The 21493-nt window shown below is 53.2% G+C and overlaps 1 protein-coding gene and 1 non-coding gene across 2 annotated transcripts in view; both read right to left on the bottom strand.

Annotated features, from left to right (window-relative positions):
- The window catches only part of Ltbp2 (latent transforming growth factor beta binding protein 2), a 98938-nt gene that overhangs the window by 4654 nt on the left and 72791 nt on the right, over nt 1-21493 (bottom strand). Inside the window, 18 exon segments of the mRNA XM_013155289.3 lie at nt 64-231; nt 311-448; nt 690-818; nt 1639-1722; nt 1826-2017; nt 2910-3053; nt 3633-3758; nt 4046-4177; nt 4821-4943; nt 5349-5474; nt 5568-5690; nt 6350-6475; nt 6837-6962; nt 7156-7278; nt 8195-8314; nt 17955-18083; nt 19100-19228; nt 21280-21393. Coding sequence (XP_013010743.2) covers nt 64-231; nt 311-448; nt 690-818; nt 1639-1722; nt 1826-2017; nt 2910-3053; nt 3633-3758; nt 4046-4177; nt 4821-4943; nt 5349-5474; nt 5568-5690; nt 6350-6475; nt 6837-6962; nt 7156-7278; nt 8195-8314; nt 17955-18083; nt 19100-19228; nt 21280-21393 — 2352 coding nt within the window.
- On the bottom strand, nt 17342-17447 carry LOC111757604 (U6 spliceosomal RNA). Its single transcript, XR_002791909.1, has one exon. It is a non-coding gene; the product is annotated as a U6 spliceosomal RNA (small nuclear RNA).

Genomic DNA, 21493 nt, shown 5'->3' with positions numbered 1-21493 from the left:
TTCCAAGGTCGGAAGCATGTCCCCCTCCCCAGGTTGGGCCTGGTCTTGCAGGGAACCCCTCACCAGAGCTTCTGGGGGGACACAGAGCACACTGCTGGCTCCAGGCCTCGCCATCCTGACAGCAGCATTCTGTGTAGGTGGTCTGGCGCCCGCGCAGGGGTTGGCTGCACACGTCATTGGTGACTTTTTTCCAGCAGATGTCCACGTGGATGTCATGGTCAGGCAGGTCCTCTGGTGGCACAGGCCCCAGAGGCATGTGAGCCTTAACCCAGGCCCACACCCCCTGTGGCCCGCACCCAAGGCCACTCACCCATGCCGCTGGTGCTGTTCATGCAGCGCTGCCCACTGAAGTCCAGGGTGAGCGGGGGGCTGCAGAAGCAGTGGAAGGAGCCTTCTGTGTTCACACACTCACCATTCTCACAGGCCATGTCCTGGCACTCATTGTGATCTGTGGTGGCAGAGACGGGGAAGTGGAGGAGAGGGTTAGCGACAGGGTGGCTTGTCATGGACTGAGCTCATGGAAGGGGCTTTCCTGCGATGGATCACAGAAGAGCTGCCCCTCTCAGCTGCCCAGGGACAAGCTCTGAGGGCCCAGAGTGTCCCTCACCCAGACATGCCTGCTGCTCAGACATTCTCAAAAGGGACTGGCTGCCCGGGGCCGGAGTGGGCAGGGCCAGGTCAGTCCTCACCCTCACACTGCCCACGGGAGACAGAGTAGTGGTAGCCAGGATTGCACAGGCAGATGTAGCCGGGTACCGTGTTGAGGCATCTGCCATTCTGACAGAGTGCTGACCCAAACAGCATACACTCATCAGCATCTGTGGAGGGCAGAGGAGGTGAGGGGAAGAGGAGAAGTGGTAGGAGGCAGTTCTTACAAGCAGAGGCTCTAAATCTGGACTGCCTGGGTTTGAGTCCCTGCCCTGCCACTTAGGAGTTGACTGACTTTGATCAAGTGGCTTATGTTCTTCTTGCCTCAGTTTCCATATAAAAAGTAGCTAACCACTTAACCTCTTCTAGTTGTCATGAGGCTTAAAGGCTCCACTACATGCAAAGGTTAAAATAAGTGCTTGGCACAAGGCTGCACTCAAGAAAAACTACTTCTGAGGCCCAGGGTGTAGCTCAGTGGTGGAGCGCCTGCCTCGTGTGCCTGAGACCCTGGGCTGTCCCCTGTACCACACACATACACACAAGCTATTTCTACTTGTTTACTTCCTTCTCAGGACTAACTTTAGGACTAAGGCACTGAGGGGCTCCCCGGAGTTTCTGGACTAAGGTACTGAGGGGCTTCCTGGAGTTTCTGGCTTGGAGAGTGGAATCAGAGAGATAGGTCATTGCACCCTGCCTCTGTCCTTGGACCCACTAAGACAGGCATGAGGATTGTCAAGGAACCATTGTTTCTGAAGGGTACAGCCCTGAGCAAGCAGGGGAACTGAGATAAGATCAGGCCGACACTCTAGGAGAAGCTTCAAAACTTCAAGCTAAAACTGCAGGGAGTCACCCCCCACACCCCCCCCAAAAAAAACGATGGCCACCCCTGGAGGGTGGGGCTAGATGCAGGCTTTCCTAGGGACCTCCTGGAAGACCAGGCCAGGGCCACTCCAGCACATGGTGTCTGGGGAGGGCGTGGAGGGAGGTTACCTGTGTACATGGTCTGTGCAAAAGTCCAGTCTCCTTCCACAGGGACGTAGCCTTTCCCACTGGGGCAGAGCTCGCTGAATTCAACTGTGAAGGGAGGTGTCTAAGTCTAGAGATGGAGAGGTGCCCTGTTTCCTTCCCCCTCCTTTCAGTGTTACTCTAAGAGGATCCGGGCCCCTTGGGGTCTTACCAGAGTCCTCAGATGGGCAGAGGTCACAGGCGTCTCCCCATCGGGCACCTTGGGTGCAGCAGCACTCAGCCTGCGTGGAGTTGTGGCCCAGGATGCTGGAGCAGGGCAGATGGCCATCCTGCCCAGAGTAGCAGGCCATGCGGATGGGGCCTGAGGCATGGTCCCCTGTTGGGGCCTCAGAGATGCTCTGAGCTGTGTAATAGATGCCCCATTACTCCCTTTCATGACGTCTGAGGCCGCCCAAATCTTGTATGTAACTTTTAAATATAACATTTACACAGCAATCACAATTTATAAAATGCTGTTACCTATCTTATCATACTAGGTACTTTCAACAATCCTATGAGTGCGTACTATTATCTTTTCCCTGAAACAGCTTAAGAAACTAAACAGTAAAATTAGACAACTTGCCACAGCCACGCAGCTCTTAAGGATGAGGCTGGGGCTTGACCCCAATTTCTGACACCAAAGCCCCCGCTCTTTCTGTTCTACCTGCTTTCCTCCCTGTGGGGTGCTAACAGCTCCTGGCATGTAGGCAGCCTTCTGATCCATTCTGCCTCACAGGTACCAAGCCCTCCCCCCTTCCTGGTTCTCTACAAAATCCCCTTACTTTTCCCTAAGTCACTGAGGTCATCTGAGGCCTTCCCTAAGTCAGTGAGGTCCAGCCTAAGGTGAGAAGCTGAGCCTGCAGCTTTGGGAGGGGGGTGGCCAGGAGAGAGTTCAGCAGCATAGCTCAGGCTCAAGTCCTCCCTCAATGGAAGACTCATTCAGGGCTTGGGTGGATTTAGGGCCCCTCTAAGGCGCAACCGGAGGTCCCTGGGGGCACTTTGCATTGGTACCCTGGGTTGCCTCTGGGTGGTCACACCCATGCCTGGATGTTGTCTGCCTGAGAGTTGACCTTCCTTGTCTTGGCACCGGTAGAACTCAGATGCCTGCCCCTCCACACTCCATTCCCAGCCCAAACCCTGCTCAATCTTCCTGTCAGTGGTCTGAGGACAGAGGAGCAGAAGCCCTTTGTAAACAATGGAGTCATCGTGATAATGGCGGGATGGCAGGGCATTCCTGCGTGGCTTCCGGATCTCACCTCCAGCCACCCGAGGGCGGCAGAGCCCTTCTTGCGCGTCGTACTCCTCCATGTCGCTGGCACAGAGGCACAGGAAGGAGCCCTCGACATTCTCACAGAGTGCAGCCCCACACACGGCGAGCATGAGCTCACACTCGTTCACATCTGCCGGGCATGAGGACAGGCATGTGGGTGGAGACCAGGCAGCCTGCGCCCTGCCTCTGACTCCTGCCCAGCCACAAGTCCTTCTTCCCCCAAAGAACCATGCTACAGGCCTGGCCAGAAGGAAGCAAAAGTGGGTGTGAATTAGCAGGGAGGCTGGACAGGTGGGCAGAGGGGCTGGGAAGGAAGAGAGGAGAGGAATGACAGAAAAAGAGGACTGTCCCTCTGTGCCTCCTGTAAACATGGCGCCTCTAGCCGCAGGCCCCAGGGAAGGAGAGGCGGTGGTAGCAGTGCTGAGGTGAGTTGGGGGTCCTTCTCCTGTTTGCTCCACCTGCTGGCAGGACTTGGCCATGCTTCCCTGTCCAGGCCAGCAGAAATGGCAGTTACAAGGAGCTATTGAAATTTCTTCCTCCAAGTTTCCTTCATCCCCCTTTTAGGAACCCATCATGGAGCCATGAGACCCTGAATGTTTCAGGAGGAGACTCCTAGGACTTCCCTTCAGGACAGTTGAGACCCATGGAGGTGAGAAGGGCCCAAGGGCCTTCGCTGGCTCAGATCTTGGGTAGCCCGAAGGCTTCTCACCAATACAGTCCCAGCCTGAGGGTGAGGTCTCGAAGCCTTGGTCACAGAGACAGCGGAAGGAGCCATCCGTGTTGTCACAGAAGCCATGGCTGCCACACACGGTGTCATTGGCACATTCGTCTATGTCTATGAGAAAGGAGGGCACCCAGGGAGAGGGTGTGAATGTTCTCTTTACTGAGAATACTTATCTGGTCTGTCAATACTAAGATATGTGAACAGCAGTTTCTGAACGCAGGACACAGAAGCTCTAACGGTAACATTACTTTTCAGCTTTTGCATAAAGTCTGCTCTATGGAAAATACATAAACTTCGAACATCTGCACAGCCAGGGCCCACAGGAGAAAATCATTTGTAGCTCAATACAGGCCAGATGTGCTCGGCCCTCCTGCCTCCGACTCCCGCCTCCTACTCACCAATGCAGTCTCCAGTGGGGGCCATATAGAAGCCAGGCTGGCAGCCCGGGACACAGCGGTAGGAGCCAGGGCTGTTCTCACACTTCCAGGCCCCACACACTGGCTCCGCGTAGTCCTCACACTCATCCACATCTGTCCCCAGAGCCAAGAGAGGGCACAGATGTGATCAGGCTGCTGTTCTGGCCCCACCTTGCTAACATTACAAGGTCCTGTCCCACAACCTCTAGTCTAGTGTCCTTGATTTGTTCCAAATTACTGTGGTCATCTCAACCCCGCCTTGTCAAGTTCACGATCATTGCCCTGGCCCAGCAGGCCTGAGCATTTAGGAAGAGAACAGTATGCTATTTAGGAAGAGCTCCTGGCCTTCTGTGACACTCCCTTCCCTCCACTGTCTCCTGTCCCCAGCAGCAGAGCACTTTATACTTCTCTCTGAATTCAGTTTTCACGGCAGTGAACTGCAGGGAGTGGTCTCTATAACTGTTCGTCCTAGCAAATACACTGAGCGTAGCCGGTGTTTAATATCAGTTTGGCCTTTCGAACTAGATTGTGTGCTCTGCCAGCACAAAGATTATGACTGTCTTCATGCTGTCAGCCTCAGACGGTGCCTGAGCCAGCAGAGGCTTGATAAATGCATTCTCTGCTGGAAGGCTAATCCATGGAAAGCGTTCTGCTTCCCTCCCAGAGGAAGCGGCAGTGCCTTGTTCCAGGGAGCCGAGGACCAGAGCGGGTGGGCAGACGTGGGGCAGGGGCCTGGCCACTCCCTTGCAGCCCTTACCCACACACTGCCCGCTCTCTGGGGAGGGCCGGAAGCCAGCCTCACACAGGCAGTTGAAGGAGCCCTCGGTGTTGACACAGTGCCCGCCCAGACAGGGGTCTGCGGCTGCGCACTCATCCACATCTAGAGTAAAAACATTTGTCAGCAGACTCAGCCATGGGTCCCTTGCCTGCCAGGTCCCCATAGAGCCCTCAGGAGCCACCCAGGAGGGCCAGGGAAGTGGCTGAAGTGGAAAAGGAAGAACCAAGGGAGAGTGCAGAGCTGGAAACCACAGGCCGTGCTGGAGTTGGGGGTGCCAGGCTCTGTCAGGGAAGGAGGGTACAGAAAGAGCTTGGAGAAGGTGCACGCCTGCTTCAGATGTCTTGATGAGAGGCTTCAAGTCCCTCCCCAGACACCTGGCTCCCATGCATCTGTGTGAGGCAGTGAGCATTTTAGGTTCTTCTCAGTACTGGTGTTCTGATGTACCCCACTCCAGCACAGCCTCCAGCACCCCTGCTGCTGCCCCCTCATGGCCATGCTGTGTCTCACCCTGACAGCTCGTGCCCCCCTCTTCACTGGCAAAGCCAGGTGCACAGAGACAGAAGAAGGACCCGTGGCTGTTGAGGCACTCGCCATGGGGTGCACAGTGCTCCTTCCCCGTGCACTCGTCCACATCTGAGGGAAGAGACAGCAGGGGGTGTCTCTGGGGTTCCCAGCTTCCCACACACTCGCTGCTCCCAGCCCCAGTGGGGAGACGTGAGTGCTCACCCTCGCACACAGTGCCATTGGCCAGCTGGAAGCCCGGAGGACAGAGGCACTGGTAGGAGCCTGCCGTGTTCTTGCACTCGCCTCCCAGGCAGCTGCTGTGGGGGTCTTCACATTCATCCACATCTGCGGGGCCACACAGAGGAGGGAGGCAGCTGACAGTGGCATCTCCCAAGGACAGAACTGAAGGGGAGGACTCCCAAGACCTGTCACCTGCCCAGAGAGGCTGGACCCAAAGGGCCATTCCACCCTTACAGAGCAGCGCAGCTGGGGGGAGCTGACAGGGCACCCGGGGGAGCAGGATGAAAATAGCCCTGATGGCTTGGGCCTGCTCTGGCTGGGATCCTCCACTGTGGTACTGTCCAGCAGCCCTACCCCTGTCGTGGCTGAGGGAGCTCAGATTTCACGGAGACACAATGGGAAAGGAACCAAGGAAACAGACACGGAAGCCTGAGACTGCTTGGTACAGGCTAGTGATCTGGCAGCAGCCACCCTTACAAGGAATGCCTGGGGAGCTTCTCAGAACAGATTCCAAGGCCCCTCCAGAGTCCAGAGGCTGAGTCTAGAACAGGACCAGGAAGCTGCATGTTGAACATTGCCCCACAATGATGCTAACATGCACTGAGGCCTCTGAGCCTGGTTGGCTCAGGAACCCTAGGTTTACAGTTGCCTTTCTGACATCTATGCAGAGAGTGGTGAGAATAGGCCCTTGTCCCTTTCGCCACCCAGAGCATCATGTTTGTCCTCTGTATCCTGTCTGTGCTCCTCCCATGGGGGTTTCTTACCCTCACAAGTGCGGCCCAGGGGACTAGGCCGGTACCCCTCCTCGCAGTCTTTGCAGGAGAAGGAGCCCACAGTGTTGGTGCAGACGCCTGCCGGGCAGACTCCAGGGAAGGTACACTCATCTAGGTCTGGGTGGAGAGTGTGGTCAGGGACCCAGAAGGGCTGTTGCCACCCAGTGAGACCTGCACCACACATCTGGGCTCCTCTCTGAGCAGGGAGGACTCTGAGCCCCCAGAGAAGGGCAAGACCAACATCTCCTCCCTAGGAAGCTCCATGGGTAGCTCTACCCTCAGTTTCCCTTGTCTCTGTGGCCTCCTGTCTCTTCTGCTCTCCCTGTTGAGCTTGGGAAGTGACACAGAAGCGGCCCTTGGGGAAAAGTCCCTTCAGGGCCTCTCTATTCTAATTTAGGGCCCCTCAGCGCCAGCCCAGCTTTGGGGAAGTGAGAAGGCCTCTGTTTGGTTCATTCTGCCACCGCCTCCCCAGGGCTACCTTCACAGGCAGTGCCATCTTCATTCACCCAGTACCCGCTCTCGCAGGCAGTGCAGGTAAAGGAGCCCTCGGTGTTGAGGCAGAGGCCTTTGGGGCAGGAGGCCCGGCTGGCACATTCGTTCACATCTGAAACAGGCCATGGAGTTCTGAGTGGGACTGCAGGGCAGACATCCCAGGACCAGAGTGGAGCATGGGCAGAGGTGTGCTGGGGCGTGTGGGTGGGGATGCATGAGCAGGGGTGCACGGGGTGGGGGCATGTGCAGAAGGAAGGAGCCACAGGATTTGCCTGTGGAAAAAGGGTGCTTCAGCCTCTTTGTACCTTGACAGCCCTTCTTGTCTGAGGTGACTTCGTAGCCCTGCTCACAAGAGCATCTAAAGGAGCCTTCTAGGTTGATGCACCGTCCGTGGGCACAGACCCCAGGGGTCAGGCACTCGTTCACATCTGTTGGAGAGAAGCCCCGGATGAGGCTGAACCTCTCCTCTGCAGCCATCTTTAGCTAGGGAATCAGCATTCAGAGGGGCTCTAGCCCTCATTCCACCCAGGCAAGGCAGGGTCCCTTCTGTCCGAGCTCCCCTCAGCCACATTTAGAACACAGAACTCTGCATACATCCTAGAAAAAGAGGCCAGGTTCCCAGGCTGGTTTGGTCCATCTGAGGACACTAGAAATGAGGTGTCCAAAGGCTTTGAATCACCTCATTGTGTGTCTGAGTCTCTCTAGTCTCCTACCTGCAACCAAACAACCCATGTTGTTCCCAGCCCACAGCCAGCTTCAATAAGTGGGTGGGCAGCGTGGAGAGGCCAACCAGGCCTGAACAGCTGTGGCAGTCTCAAGGGCCTGGGAACCGCCTGCCCTCTCCAGAGCCTCAAAGCGTCTATTGAAACTACGGTCCCTCCTAACATTCTGAACCCCAGTCCCTCCTTCCTTCGAGGGCTGAGGGAAAAGGACACTTCCCTCCTGTTCACACGCACCCCCGCCTCTAGAGGGAGAGGGACAACCACTGTTGAATGCTGTTAGGACAGAAGGACAGCAGGGCCTGGCTGCTGGCTTTCACCAGCAGCCTCTTCCCAAGACCAGGACTCCCCACCCCACCCCAGAGAAGCCAGCCACAGAAACTCCTGAGACCTCGGGCTATAGCTTCAAATGGATGTGGCCAGGGAACGAGGCCCCCACCCTGGCTGATTCAGAGGGCCGAGCACCATAACTGAAGCACACCCATGTCATGCCCAGCGGGCCTGCGGAGGACAATAGCCTCCAAGCCACTTCCCTCTGCCTGCCTCCGGCCCTCCCTGTGTGTGGGCTCAACCAGCAGTCCCAAGGCGGAACAGCCCTCTGGGTGCCTTGGCAAGCAGCCCTCACCTACACAGCTTCCACTCTGGCCCCTGTAGCCTTCCTCACAGGCCAGGCAAGTGTAGGAGCCCGGGGAGTTGACGCATCTCCCATCAGGACAGGTGCCAGGCTGACGACATTCGTCGATATCTGTAAAACAACAAAGCCCCTCCCTGGGTCACCCTGGGAACCACAACCCACGGGTAGCTCCATGACACAGCGGATCCTTGACCCGCTTTTGGTTGAGGAGAGGGCTGTTATTGTCTGTATTGATGAAAACAAGGAAAAAATGAGACTTTCCCTGTGTTCTCAACTCTACCTCCCACGCACTGTCCTGCCACAAGAGAGAGATGGAAGAATTTAAAAATGAAAGAGGGAGACTCTGGGTGGGTGCATGGGCTGTGGTTACTGGCGCTGCGGGAGGGTCAAAGTGCTATTTTGTGAGAGGGCTGTTTGGGGAGGGCCTTCACGGCTCCCTTGGTGAGCTCCTAACCCTTTACAAGTGGTGACCATCGCTGGAACTGGTTGTGCTTGACACCGCAACCTGTGGGACTGTTGCCAGAGATCACCAGAGAGGTGGTGAAGGGAAAGTGAGCTTCCCTTCCTCAGGAAATGAGGACGGAGAATGAACCGTCATCTCAGACATGGCCTAACTCAGCCTCGAAGCTGAGGGTCGACCAAAAGGTCAAGGCTGGCATGGATTCCCTGCTGCAGAGGGTCAGACCTTTTTTCCAGTCAAAAGGTGCAGGAGTCTTGGAGGCCACTCTGCTGAGATCTGAGTACAGCAGAAAGGATGAACCTGGGCTCCAACCAGACAGGCAGGGAGACGAGTGACAGCAAGGGGGAGGAGGGGAACCGTTATCCTAGGAATTGAGTGTGGAGTTCTTCCCCAGTAACTTGGCCTACTGGGAATCCATCATTCAAGGTACCTAGGGGACCTGGACTGAAAAGCTGAACTCTGGGTCAAAACTGCAGGACATTATGCCTCTCTTGCCCAATGTCAAGTCTCCTGCTCATCATTCCTGACAGATTGCCAAGCTCTAAAGGAAACAGGAACATTCATTCTTCCTAAATGGGCAATTATCACCCTCCTGGAGGAAGTCCACTACTTGTGCAGACTCAGAGGCCCCCTGGCAGAAGGAAGATCTACTCAGCACCCATGGAGAAAACATAGGAGACAGGCCAAAGGGCAGAACACAGGCCTTCGGCAAAGGCACTAAAGCCAAGAGCTGACGCTGCAGAGCAGGATGTGGACGCAGACAGAGAGTGAAGCCAAGGCCCTGTGTGGTTGTTTGGTCTGCAGAAGTGAGGACACAGGCATGTCTCTGACCCAGGGACCTGAGGTCCGCTTGACCCCAAGGATTCAGAAAAGGGATGTAAAGGATGGTGGGGGTTCAGGTGAGTATCTGCAAAGAGATGCCCACAGTTCCTAGGTAATGTTGGGACACTGAGACAAGGCTCATCTTTGGAACCCATAGTTGTGTTATGATAACATCAGGTTAAATTATTCTAAGATGTAAAGACAAGATGGAGAAAATGAAGGATTTGGGACCCCAATTTAGATTCTGCACTCTGGAGAGTGCATCCAATACCATGGCCTTTTGGCCCTGGCTGAGGTACCTAAAAGAGGACCACAAGGTTATTAATTACTTCAGGGATGCAAGACCTTGGGGATGAACATAAAGACATTGATGGAGGGGTCTTCCTAAATCTATAATGAGAAAGAAATAAAGTCCTGGGCCTCTCTTGCAGGGATCAAATAATGCAGGAAAATGAGGATTGCCTGAACCTGTCTTACCCTTAATGTGCGGGGCACATCTGCAGGAGGTGACACAGGCAGCACCTGATACTGAGCATTTGGAGAACTGTACTCATTCACGCTTTCCACCTTCTGGCCATGGGCTTATACCTCTTGGTCCATTGTGGTTGGGTAGAACCATCAGCCTAGGGCAGGCCAGTGAGCTAGGAGTGGATATGGCACGTGCGATTTATGGAACGAAACATTCATTATGCACAGTCCCCTAGGGCACTTTTTCCATGGAGACTGGCCACATTCCAGAGACTGGCAATTGCTTTCACCAACTTCAAGGGTAGGGAAACATGGGGCAGAATCCCCACTGACCCCTGATGGACACAAGGCATGGATGAGATGTAAGCTTGGCTGTGCTCCTCATCACTAACATGGGAGTTGTTTGTTGATGCAGCATCTATCTCAGAATACCACTGCCAGCTTCCTTCCTCGGACCAGAGCCCCAAGCAGCAAGGATCATGTATGAGAATCTGTTAGCAGGTGGAAAGACAGCAGAAGAGCAGGGGAGTGCTCGGTCTCCACTGAGCCCACAAAGGGTTCTTCTGAATGAGAGTATATACAAATTAGCCTTTAGCCCAGCCAATCCAGGGAGCCTAATGAATGTTCTAGAAGAAGTGGGTTCCATCGCCAGACATACTGAAGCTGTTCCACCAACTTCTTGGTGCCTGAGCTGGGGCCAGTGAGGAAGGTGGAGAATTTTAATCTAAAATTAAATGAATTTTAACCTAAGATTAAGAAGTATGTTTTGGGGGGGTTTCAATTCTCTGGTTGGTGGCAGGAGCTATCGGATTATGCCCAGCCCACAGCTGGTACACAGCTGGCACAGAGCTGGAACTCAACAACAGTTTGCTGTTCAAATAGTATGCCCAGCACTTCACCTGTCATGCTCTTGGTATAAGGCTTCTGGAGAGATGCCCCACAGGACCCATGGAAACCGTCACGCCAGAGGCCAGCTTGCCAGTCTGCTGTCTGCTGTTGCCTGGGAGGATCCCTGAACTTCTCTGCCTAGGTATCGAGGAGATATAAAGGTTCTTGTGGGAACACAGAGTAGGGGTGAGGAGGCCACTCAGGCTTGGCTCAGCAGCTCTGGGGACCTCAGATGTGGGTGGGGGACAGTGAAAACCCTGGCAGCCTTCAGGAGAATCCATCCCTGTCCTTGGGAACCCAGCGTCCTGGTACGACGGGCATTGACACTGTTGCATGGGCTGCTGTCCAGACCACTCAGAATTTCACCAGAGACTTTGGGTTTCAGTGCAGAGAGCGGTTTCTTTGTTGGAGAAAGAAGAAAGAGGCAGAGGAAATTGACTGGGCTCCCGGGGTGATGGGCCGGGTCTGTGGTTACTGATGGAAACCTGGAGAAGTGTGCAGACTACATCATTCTTTCTTTCAACAGTCCCTGAGTGTCTGCCCAGGGCCAGGAACTCTGCCTGACCTCACAGACGAGGTGCATGTCTAGAATCTTTCCTCTAGATGGGAAGGAGATGGTCCAGAGGAGGGTGATGCGGGAGGAGGGATCCACCCAAGAAAAGAACAGGGCTCTCTGACGTCTTTGCCCTGTTTGCCCTGTTTACTTGGGGTCTGTGCGTGCCAGAGATGGGCGGGCCACCCTGGTGTCTTAGCTTATCCTGTCCATCCTCACTAGAGCTGCCGAGATGGACATGATGGTTTCCTTTTCCAGACATGAGACAAGAGCCAGACCCAGGCCTGTCTGCGCCACAGCCTGTGCCCTTAGCACAGACTGGTTTGGATAAATCTGATATTTTAATGCTCTGGTATTTTCTTAGTTCATTTCCTTTAGTTTTTCTTTTCAGTGAACTCTGATGTCAAATTCATAATATTGCTTTGATACTTAAAAGAGGTGATCTGTCAAGCACATAGCACAGCTACTGGCACATTGTGGGCACCCTCAGGTGGTGGTGGCCTTCAGCCTCTGGTCACTTGGAAAATACCAAGTGTCTTCTCTCCTCTCTAATGAGGACAGAGGGAGTGAGTCTGGTTTCGATCATGCAGAGGTCTGAGTTTTACACAGGGAATATCTTTTTATTTTTTTTGTCTTTTTCATTTTTATCAGTACCGGGGATCGAACTCATGACCACCTGCTTGCAAGGCAGGTGCTTATGCCGCTGAGCTAAATCCCCAGCCCCTACACAGGGAATATCTAAAAGAGGCATTAGGAGAAGGTGACACCCGACACAGTTGTTTTCCTATACCTGTAGCCACCTCTCCCATTTGCTAAGACCTCTGAGGACTCTGGGCTTTGCTTCTATGGTAAAGGCATTGGGAAAGGGCTCTGTCTCTTCACAGCTACCCAAACTCATCCCTTACCTCTAGGATCTGGAAAGTCCTGACTGGGATCCTAAGCTTGAACCCTGGGCAGATTTGCTTGTTTTGTTTTCACAGAGAGCTTTGATTTACCCTCACTTATGCCAGTTTTAACCAGTCCTGGGGCATATGACTTAGTCCTTCTGTAAGCATTTGACACCCCAGCCTGGCAGGAAGGTGGTAGTGTCACAGATGCCAGGTTTTCAGAGCTGCTGTGATGGTGGCAGGCTTAAGCCATTCCACAAAGAGACCAGTGGGCCCTGTTACCACCATCACTGTTTACTTCCATCTGGGAAAGGGGAGGAGGATTTGGAATCCATTCATTCGTTCATTCATTCATTCACTCATTTGCTGGATGTTTATCAAGCATCCATTCATGGGTCATCTAAAGATATGATTGAATCTCAGGAGCTCACTGTCTAACAAGCTCTAGCAAAAATGCCAAGGCTTCTGGATAGATGGATTCTTCCTCCACCATATAAGGAAAGCCTGTTTTTCAAAGTAAGGAAATAGAGATTTTCCCTAGATGACATGTAGGGGACAGACAGGATGCCAAAAGATTAGCAAGGCAATGGAAAGACTCAGGGATTCACAGACACGTTTTTGTCCACAGGAGTGGGCTTAGCACCAGTGGACCCAGTGAGAGACAAGGTGTGGGCAGTGTGTGGGGTAGCGGCTGACTTCGTGTCCGCTTCCTCCTCTGGCAGCCGCCCTTCCTGACCAGGGTGTAGCCAGGATCACACTCACGGTGGTAAGCACCTTTGGTGGGGTGCACTGCCTCCCACCTCCCCGCCCTGCACACTCCTGCTGCTCACACCACCATGCATCTGTGAACACACAGGACAGTCCTGACTCAAAGCCAGCCCTGAAGGGAGTCCTGAGGCACCCTTCTCACAAGGACACCATGGCAAGGCCAGGTGAGGAAGACAGGCTTGTTGTGGCCCTGGTTGGCTGGAGAGGTGAGGACTGAGACCAACAGGCTCCTGCTGGCCGCTGACTCCCTGTCTCCCAGGCTGGCTACTGCAGCTATCTCCTCATGTGAGGGCGGTCTTGTGATCATGGCAGTCCAGATGGCATGATCTGAGGGGGACAACAAAGTCCCCCTGCACCCAACTCCAGCACAGTAGACATTGGGTCTACTCCTGCGGTTCTTCTCAAGGACCTTCTTAAAGGTTAGGTAAGCAGCCAGAGAGAGAGAGAGAGATAGCATTTTAGGCCACCAAGGAACTGCAGGGAGTGGTTGGTGTCACTGTCCAAAGCACACTGGTGCCCCAGTATAACGGTCACATCACTCCCCGCCTAATCCCTTGCATGGTGTCCCTGCCACCTGTGACATACTTACAACTTGGCTCACAGCCTGGCCCCAGCCTTGCTATAGTTGCCGATTTGCTCACAGCCCTTAGTGAGCCTTAGCTATAGATTCCCACTGGCCCAGCCTCCAAGCGTTTGTTCATACAAGTGCCTCTCCTGGAATTGTCTTTCCTCACCTCTATAGTCAGCAGATTCCTACCACCAGCTAATGGATCAACTCTGGGTCCTGCAACCACTTTCCATTCCATACCCCAACAGGCATATTCGTCAAGGTCTCGTGTTTGCTCCTCCCCTGCACTGGTTTTAGATACGTCACAGAATCTTAACGCAGATTGAAGGAAGTAACTCGGGTGAAAAGCTTAGCATAGTACCTATCCAGCAGCAGTAAGCACTGAAGGACCGCCGGCGATTATTATTCTAGCAGTAAACCTACCCCACAGAGTCTAAGCTCCTCAGCCTGGCACGGGAGATTTTTAATTCCCTGCCCCTGCCAGCTTCCTCGACTTGTTTCCTGCCTCCCTTACAATACTTGGTCACACAGGACCTGCCGTGGAGCCTCTACATATGTGGTTCCCTTGCCTGGAGTTGCCCCCCCCACCACCACTACCCTGCTTCACTGTGTCTTACTTCTCATTTGGAAAAGCTGGTTTCTCTCCTGCCTGCATGCTCCTTCCAGGGTTCCTTTCTGACCCAGCCCTTAGATTCCCTGACCTCTGGGAATGCGATTTCTTAATCTCTTACTGTGCCCAGTAAGTTCTTGCTAAAGGAATATGATACTGATCATTTGTTTATGGACGGTGTTTCCATCTGAGCAATCATTTGAAAAACTCCATTGCGCAGCTAAGTTGCTGGTAGAGGTGTCACACGCAGAGTCCAGGTGCCCCACATGCCAAGCCTGTCGCTGCAGAGCAGGGCGAGCTCGGGAACCTGCAGCAACTCAGGAGTAACTGGTCTTCATTTTGAGAAGCTCCAATCCCAGTGAAGACAAAAGGGAACTCACAGACAGCGCTGTATGTGGGACTTGATGAAGAGCCCTAAGTGGGGTGGGGGGCCAGAGCACTCTGAGGTGGGAACACCAACTCCTGGAGTGAGAGAAGTGGAAATGGGGGCTGGGTTCTTGATGCCCACACAGAGGGACCCCCAATCGGCTAAAGCATCCCATACAAGCAATAATCTTAATGAAAGAAAGCCTAGGGAGGCTGAGGCGAAGGGAATTACAAGTTCAAGTCCTGCTTTGGCAACTTAGCAAGATTTCAAAAAATATCTTTTTTTAAAGGCTGGGGATGTAACTCTGTGGTAGAGCACCCCAAATTCAATTCTCAGTACTGAAAAAAAAAAGTGTGTCTCATCTTTGTGACGTACAGGAAAGGAAAGATTTCCTGGGGAGGGGATTGAGACAAGGTCTCACTATGCGGTTCAGGCTGACTTTGAATTCACTGTGTAGCTCAGGCTGACCTCCAAGTCACAGCAACTTTCCTGCCTCAGCCTCATAAGTGCTGAGATTACAGGTGTGTGCCACTATATCCTTCAGGAAGGGAAAGACTTCTTAAAATCCCCAAAGCATTAAAAATAAGGCAAAAAGGGGCTGGGGATTTAGCTTAGCAGCATAAGCGCCTGCCTTGCAAGCAGGCAGTTGTGAGTTCAATCCCTGGTATCGATAAAAATAAAAAATAAAAAAAATTAAAAATAAGGCAAAAAGGTAATTTCAATACATCAAAAGTAAGAATTTCTGTTCAAAAAAGGACAGGAAGATAATGTTAAAGCACAGAGGACAAATGGGTGACTCATAATATCTAAACCAAGCTAAGCACCTAGAATACACAAGGGACTCCTAAAAAGCCACAAGAAAAAAAAAGCAACAAGTTTTCCAGTTGCTTTTGGAAAAGTGAGCCAAAGACAGGAACAAGCAATTTACAGATGAAACCCAAAAGCCAATGTGCCAAGAGATGCTTGCACTTATTAGTAATGTAAACATTTAAATGACTTATTATTTCTATGTATATTAATATATAAATAATAATAATGGTTTATATTAATTATACAAATTAATTCACACTTAGTTTTCATAAATGAAAACTAATTCATAATTAACTCAATATTAAATTAAGTCACTGAAATAATGAGGTATGACTTTATGAGACTGGCAAAATTTAGAAAGTGCATCTTCTTAATGCCAGTCAAGGGCTTTTCAAGTGGCAGCCAAGCCCCACGGGTAAAGCACTTTAGCTGGCCTCAGCCCCGCTCCTCCTCAGCTGTAGGGGCTGGCAGAGATATTTGGACACCTAGGCTGATGCAGAGCAAAACACTTGTCTGGGACCAGTCCTGGTGACACCCGTCCCTGCAGCAGCCACGGCCAGCTCCCTGCGATGTGTCTGCCCACAATACCTGCTCCAGCCTCCTCCTCTCCCCTGGACCTGCCAGGCTGTTGGGAGCACTGCTGCCTGAGGCACCTCCCTGGTGGCCAGCTGACCCAGTCACCACTCTTCTGCTTACAGACTCTCCTGGCTGCCACTGCCCATGGGACTGCATCCAAGCTCTTTAGCCTGGCACCCAAGTCACTTTCCAAACTGGCCTCCACTCCTGCCACTTCCTGCCTGGAGACCACGATCCAGGCACCCTGACGTCATCACTATTCCCAGGCCTGCCAGGCCTGTTCGCCACTCTGGTCTCTGCAGAGATGGCTCCCTTTGCCCGGAGCACCCTCTACTTCCTCTGTTTCTGTTCATGCTCCACGGTGGTGTCCGATACCCTGCATACAAGGGAGTGCATCGCTGGAAGCCGGCCGTGCTTTGGAGCTGCAGTGACTGTGATTCTATTTCCAGTTGTTCCATAACTAAGCGTGAGGCTCCTGAGTGTTTTGGTTCACCTGAGGTTCACTAAGCTCTAAAGTGGGTTTGAATGATGAGCTTTGTATCATAAAAATACTTGGTTGTAAGTGCTTGTTAAATAGTAGCTATCATGCTGTCCCCTTCAAGCACCCTCTGGGAAATCTTCTGAAATCCACTCCTGGGGAGCCAGCTGCTTGCTCATCTGGCTCCCCCAGAGTCACCATTCACACTCACCCATCTCAGTGTCCTTGGAGCTTTGCACAGTGCCCGGTGTACATAGCCTGTGTGCAGTGCCTGCGTGCTCACTGAGTGACTCACACAGCAATCCCACTCTTCCACCGACTTGGGGGTCATCTCCTCTCCCTCGCTTCCCCCCATAATCAAGTGAGAGCTAATGAGCTTTGGTTCCTGTAGGCCAGATCCTTGGGAGGATGATGAGTTGAGGGCATCTTGGCATGGGAGGATATGCAGCTCCCCTGGATAACCTGGGGGGCTCTGATGACCACTGAGCTGCCCTGGCCAGATCCAATAATATAAACCCCAAGAAGAGACAATGCCATGCTTGAGGTGAAGACTTCTCAATTGGTTAGAAATCTTTTTTTTTGTTTGATTTTTGTTTTTTTGAGATGAGGTCTCGCTATGTAGCTCAGACTGTCTTTGAACTCAGAATGATCCACCTGCCTCAGCCTTCTGAGGGTCGGGATTATAGGAATGTGCCACCACATCCAGCTTCTGGTTAGAAATCTTTGGGGGGGGCGGTTACCAGAAATCAAACACAGGACCTTGTGCTTGCCAGGCAGGTGCTTGTGCCATTGAGGTTATCCCTGGCCCTACCAATTAGAAATCTTAAGACACTGCTTCTATTTGTGAACACATTCATAAACATGTATGGGGACCACTCTGTTTTTAAATATGGAACACTTGATGAATTTATGTGCTGTCCTTGAGCAGGGGCCATGCTAAACTTCTCTACATTGCTCCCACTTTAGTACTTGTGCTGGAAAGCGAGCACCATTCTTCATTATTACGGGTTTGCACCAAGGGTCAGTGGGCCAGTGGGCCAGCCTTCCCAGGGAGAATCAATGGCCTGCAGGCGTCTCAAGCTCCTGGGGATCTGAGCTCCTCTCTCAAAGGTCTACTCCCCTGTCTGCTAGGAGTTCCAATTCTGCTTCCTTCTTCCCAAAATGAAAAATAGCTCCCTGTCACTCAAAACTTGAAACCTGGCTTTTGGTCCCCATCTCCAGCCAAATCCCTTGACGCCCTCTTGGCTCCAGTCACAATTCCTTGAGGGCTCTGCAAACAGTGCTGCCTCTTGGATTTCTTTCCCTCCTTGAGGTCTCGGCATAGCGTCAGCTTCCTTCCTGTTCCACACCAGAGTACTGTCTCTCTCCTCGGGGCTCCTTTCTAGCAGACTCTGAAGGCTATAAACACCTGGTTCCTTTTCCACCCTGACTGTGTATGGCCCAGGCCAGGCATGTTCTTCTGTGCCCATCCCAGGCCCAGGGCAGACTCAGCTTACCTTGGCACTCCTGTGTGGCCGCTGAGGTAGCCAGTGTGTAGCCAGGGTAGCAGAGGCAGGAGTAGGAGCCCACGCTGTTAACACAGTGCCCTCTTCCTGCACAGGGGTCCTTTAGACACTCGTTGTCATCTGACCAGGAGACAAGGAAGGAAGTTAGGGAGCCAGTATGCCTTCTCTGGGCATCTTCCAGAAACCCGCCCACGCTAGGGAATGGTGCTGTGTGATAGGGAGGGGTGAGGGGACAGAGGGAGCCAGGAAGATGAGAATCACTAGGTGTGGTGCAGCCTGTAATCCTAGCACTTGGGAGGCTGAGGCAGGAGGATTGCTATGAGTTCAACACCATCTTGGGCTACGTAATGAGTTCAAAGCTAGCCTGAACTGCATACTGAGACCATGCCAAGAAGAAGAAGAGGAAGAAGAAGAAGAAGAAGAAGAAGAAGAAGAAGAAGAAGAAGAAGAAGAAGAAGAGGAGGAGGAGGAGGAGGAGGAGGAGGAGGAGGAGGAGGAGGAGGAGGAAGAGGAGGAGGAGGAGGAGGAAGAGGAGGAGGAGGAGGAGGAAGAGGAAGAGGAGGAGGAGGAAGAAGAGAAGAAAGAGGAAGAGGAAAAGGAGGAAAAAGAACAAGAAAAAGGAAGTCTCTAGGCTAAAAGCCATAGGGTTGGCCCATCAGGCCCACTTAGGCACTAGGACCTGAGGTGACCTCCAGCATCCACTCCTTGCTCTTTGTCCCCTTCCTCCTGTGGCCTTGAAATTACGTCTTTTCTCTTTCAAAACCACAGTGGATGTTGCCTTTGCATAAAAATATTTCAAGGGGAGGAATGAGGCCCACTCTTGATTATCTTGGCCTCATCCTCTCTCTCCTCCAGGAATGGCCCTGGTGGAGCCCTCAGTCTGCTCTGCAGGCAGCAGCACAGTCAGTCTGAGGGTCGGGCTGATCTCAGGCCAGGTGCAGACCCAGGCCCGCTGCGATGGCTTCCCCTCTCCCGGAGCCTGGAGGCTCAGCAAAGATCCAACTGGCTTTGTCCATAGGGACTGCACTCCTAAGCTCATCAACCTCAGAGCACTGCCTAGACCCTTGACTCAGTTCTCTGCTCCCGCTCCCATCCACCCTGGCCACTAAATAGGCATAAGACACCCAAGTGAATACCCGTGCAGTAGGCCTGGCTGGGGTGCAGCCGGTAGCCAGAGTTGCAGACGCATCTGTATCCATCCGGGAGGTTCACACAAGTTCCAGGGCCACAGATGTTGGTGGCTCCAGAAGCACATCTGTCAGTGCCTGTGAGAGACAGCACAAGCAGAGGCTATGGCAGGGTGGAGAGTGGATGAAAGCAGTGGAACAGGGTGGGGAGAACCCTGGGGCAAGGGTCTGGGGACCAACAGGAGTCTACCCCTCAACTTTACCGCCCCCTCCCCCCATTCACATGAGGATGGCTTTGTGTAAGGCCCGTGAGACTTCCAAAAGCCAGGATGGAACTCACTGCTGTGTCCCTTTGATTAAGGCCTAACAAGTTCTAGGAATCTGCATTCACAGCAAATGGCCTCTCTGCTGAGGCCTGGAGCCTAACCTCATCCTGAATGTGGGCGTAGTTCGCACCTGTGGAGCCTGGTGGCTCCTACCCCCAGTGACTCCTGCCTACTTCCTCCCAGATGACAGATCTAGTGAGAAAGGTACATGGGGAAAGTCTAGGGCGAATGAGAGAGGAAGGACTGGGCAGAGTGAGCAGTCTTGAATGCTGCGTTGAGACTGGCCTGTGAGCCAGCGGGGAAGCCAAGGGGGTATGACCAGCGCTGTCACAGAGAGCCCCTAGGCAGCGAGATGGCAGATGACAGACAGTCCCAGAAACCTACTGAAATCATTTTAAGTGAGGGTCTGGCTTGGGAGGTGGTAATGAGGTACAAAGTGGCAAAGTAGGTGCTGAATTGAGAAACAGTTTAGGGGCAGACTTACGAGGCCTCAGGGCCAAGGCCACAGAGGGCAGCAATTAGATTTTTTTAAAATTGTGCTCCTAATACTAGAGAAGCACCTGACACATGTGCTAAATGAATGATTAGTGCTTTCAGCCTTTGTACCCACCCTGAGGTGTCAGCCACATATCCCCAGGGACCCCCAGCCTGCCCCCCCCCCCGAGAATCCTGAGCCCCAAGGAACGGAATGGAAGTAACCTGTGTTGATACAGAGGGCATTCACAGCGTTTATTAAACTGTACAGACTCAAATGCCTATGTGGGGCTGTTTGCAAGGCCACCCTCTCCCATGGCCCTGTTCCACATTTGTGGCACCCTGGGGGATCACAGAGGTCCCTAGACAGGTTCTAAATATCTCCCCTCAGGGTGAGGTGGTGGATGATGGAGGAGAGGGAAGATAAGACATAAGGCTAAGGCTGGTGGTGGTGGGGGCCCTGACACCCACGGAGCTGAGGGTCCACTGCTGAACCTGGCTTGGCTTCCCTGAAGGCCATTCTCACTGCAGAGACCCACTCCCCTACTGAGCCTTTCTGCCCAGCATGTGCTTCCTGCTGGGCACGGGACACGGCCTGGAGCTCCTGGGAGCCTTCTCTGAGCCCAAGGAAGGGAGGTCCTGGGAAAGGTCAAGGGGTATTTGCAACAAAATCAACCCCTACCCCCACCTTTACCTCCACTCCCTGGCCTGCTCCACCAGGCTGCAAGGGCTCTGTCTCTCTCTCTCTTTCTGTCTCTCTGTCTCTCTCTTCTCTGCTGGAGAAAATCTAGAACTCTCTTTACCCTTGCCTCCCACTCAAGGTGACTTGAATCTCAGGACTTCAGTTGAGAGCTAAGAGCACCCCCAGCTCCCGGAGCGGGCAGCCAGAAGGGCACACGCGTGTAGAGGAGCAGCTGCCACAGCACCAGCCTTGCTTCTTCTAAACCAAATGCCCGGACAAAGAGCCTTTGAGGAGGGCACATTCCGGAGCAAGGTGGATTTGCCAGCGATCTCCCCACACAGCCCTCGTCACTGTAGCTGAGCAGAGGGAGTAGAACGCAGGCTCTCAGGCTCTCAGAAAACTTGGGTAACACCCATGTTCCTTCCCAAAACAACCCTCCTTTGGACAGGTGGCTGATGCTGCCAGAGCTCTCACTAAGTCAGGAAAAACAGCCCAGAAAACATCCCCTCCATGTGTTCCCTTCTTTAGGATTCTCCGGAACCTTCCTTCCCCTGAGAAAGCCAGAACAGAGCTCACTGGCGATTGTTCATCTGGTTGGAGAGGCAAGAAAGGGATTCCATGCGTACTCTTGTTCTGGATTTGGCTCTAATCGGCCAAATGTCACAGGGTTGGCCGGCAGAGAGCCTCCAAAGGCTGGCTGCTGCTACCTGGGGGAGCTGAGGTCACCAGCACATCAGCAGAAGGGGCCATGTGCTCCTCTTCCTGGGTGTCCGGAACCCTCTGTTCAGGCAGCGGTGGTGTTGATCTTCCAATGGCATCCACTGCAGAGGGCAGAGGGGAGGAGGTGGGACCGGGGCCTCTGTGTCTGGCAATGGCCTCTCCTCTCCACTGTTCAGACTCCCAAGAAGTAGGGGTGGAGCC

Source organism: Cavia porcellus, unplaced genomic scaffold (genome assembly GCF_034190915.1).
Source record: "Cavia porcellus strain 051 isolate PalLab524CR breed Dunkin Hartley unplaced genomic scaffold, mCavPor4.1 scaffold_31, whole genome shotgun sequence".
NCBI lineage: Eukaryota > Metazoa > Chordata > Mammalia > Rodentia > Caviidae > Cavia > Cavia porcellus.
Note: the sequence above shows the minus strand (reverse complement) of the source record. Positions and strands in the feature narration are given on the sequence as shown.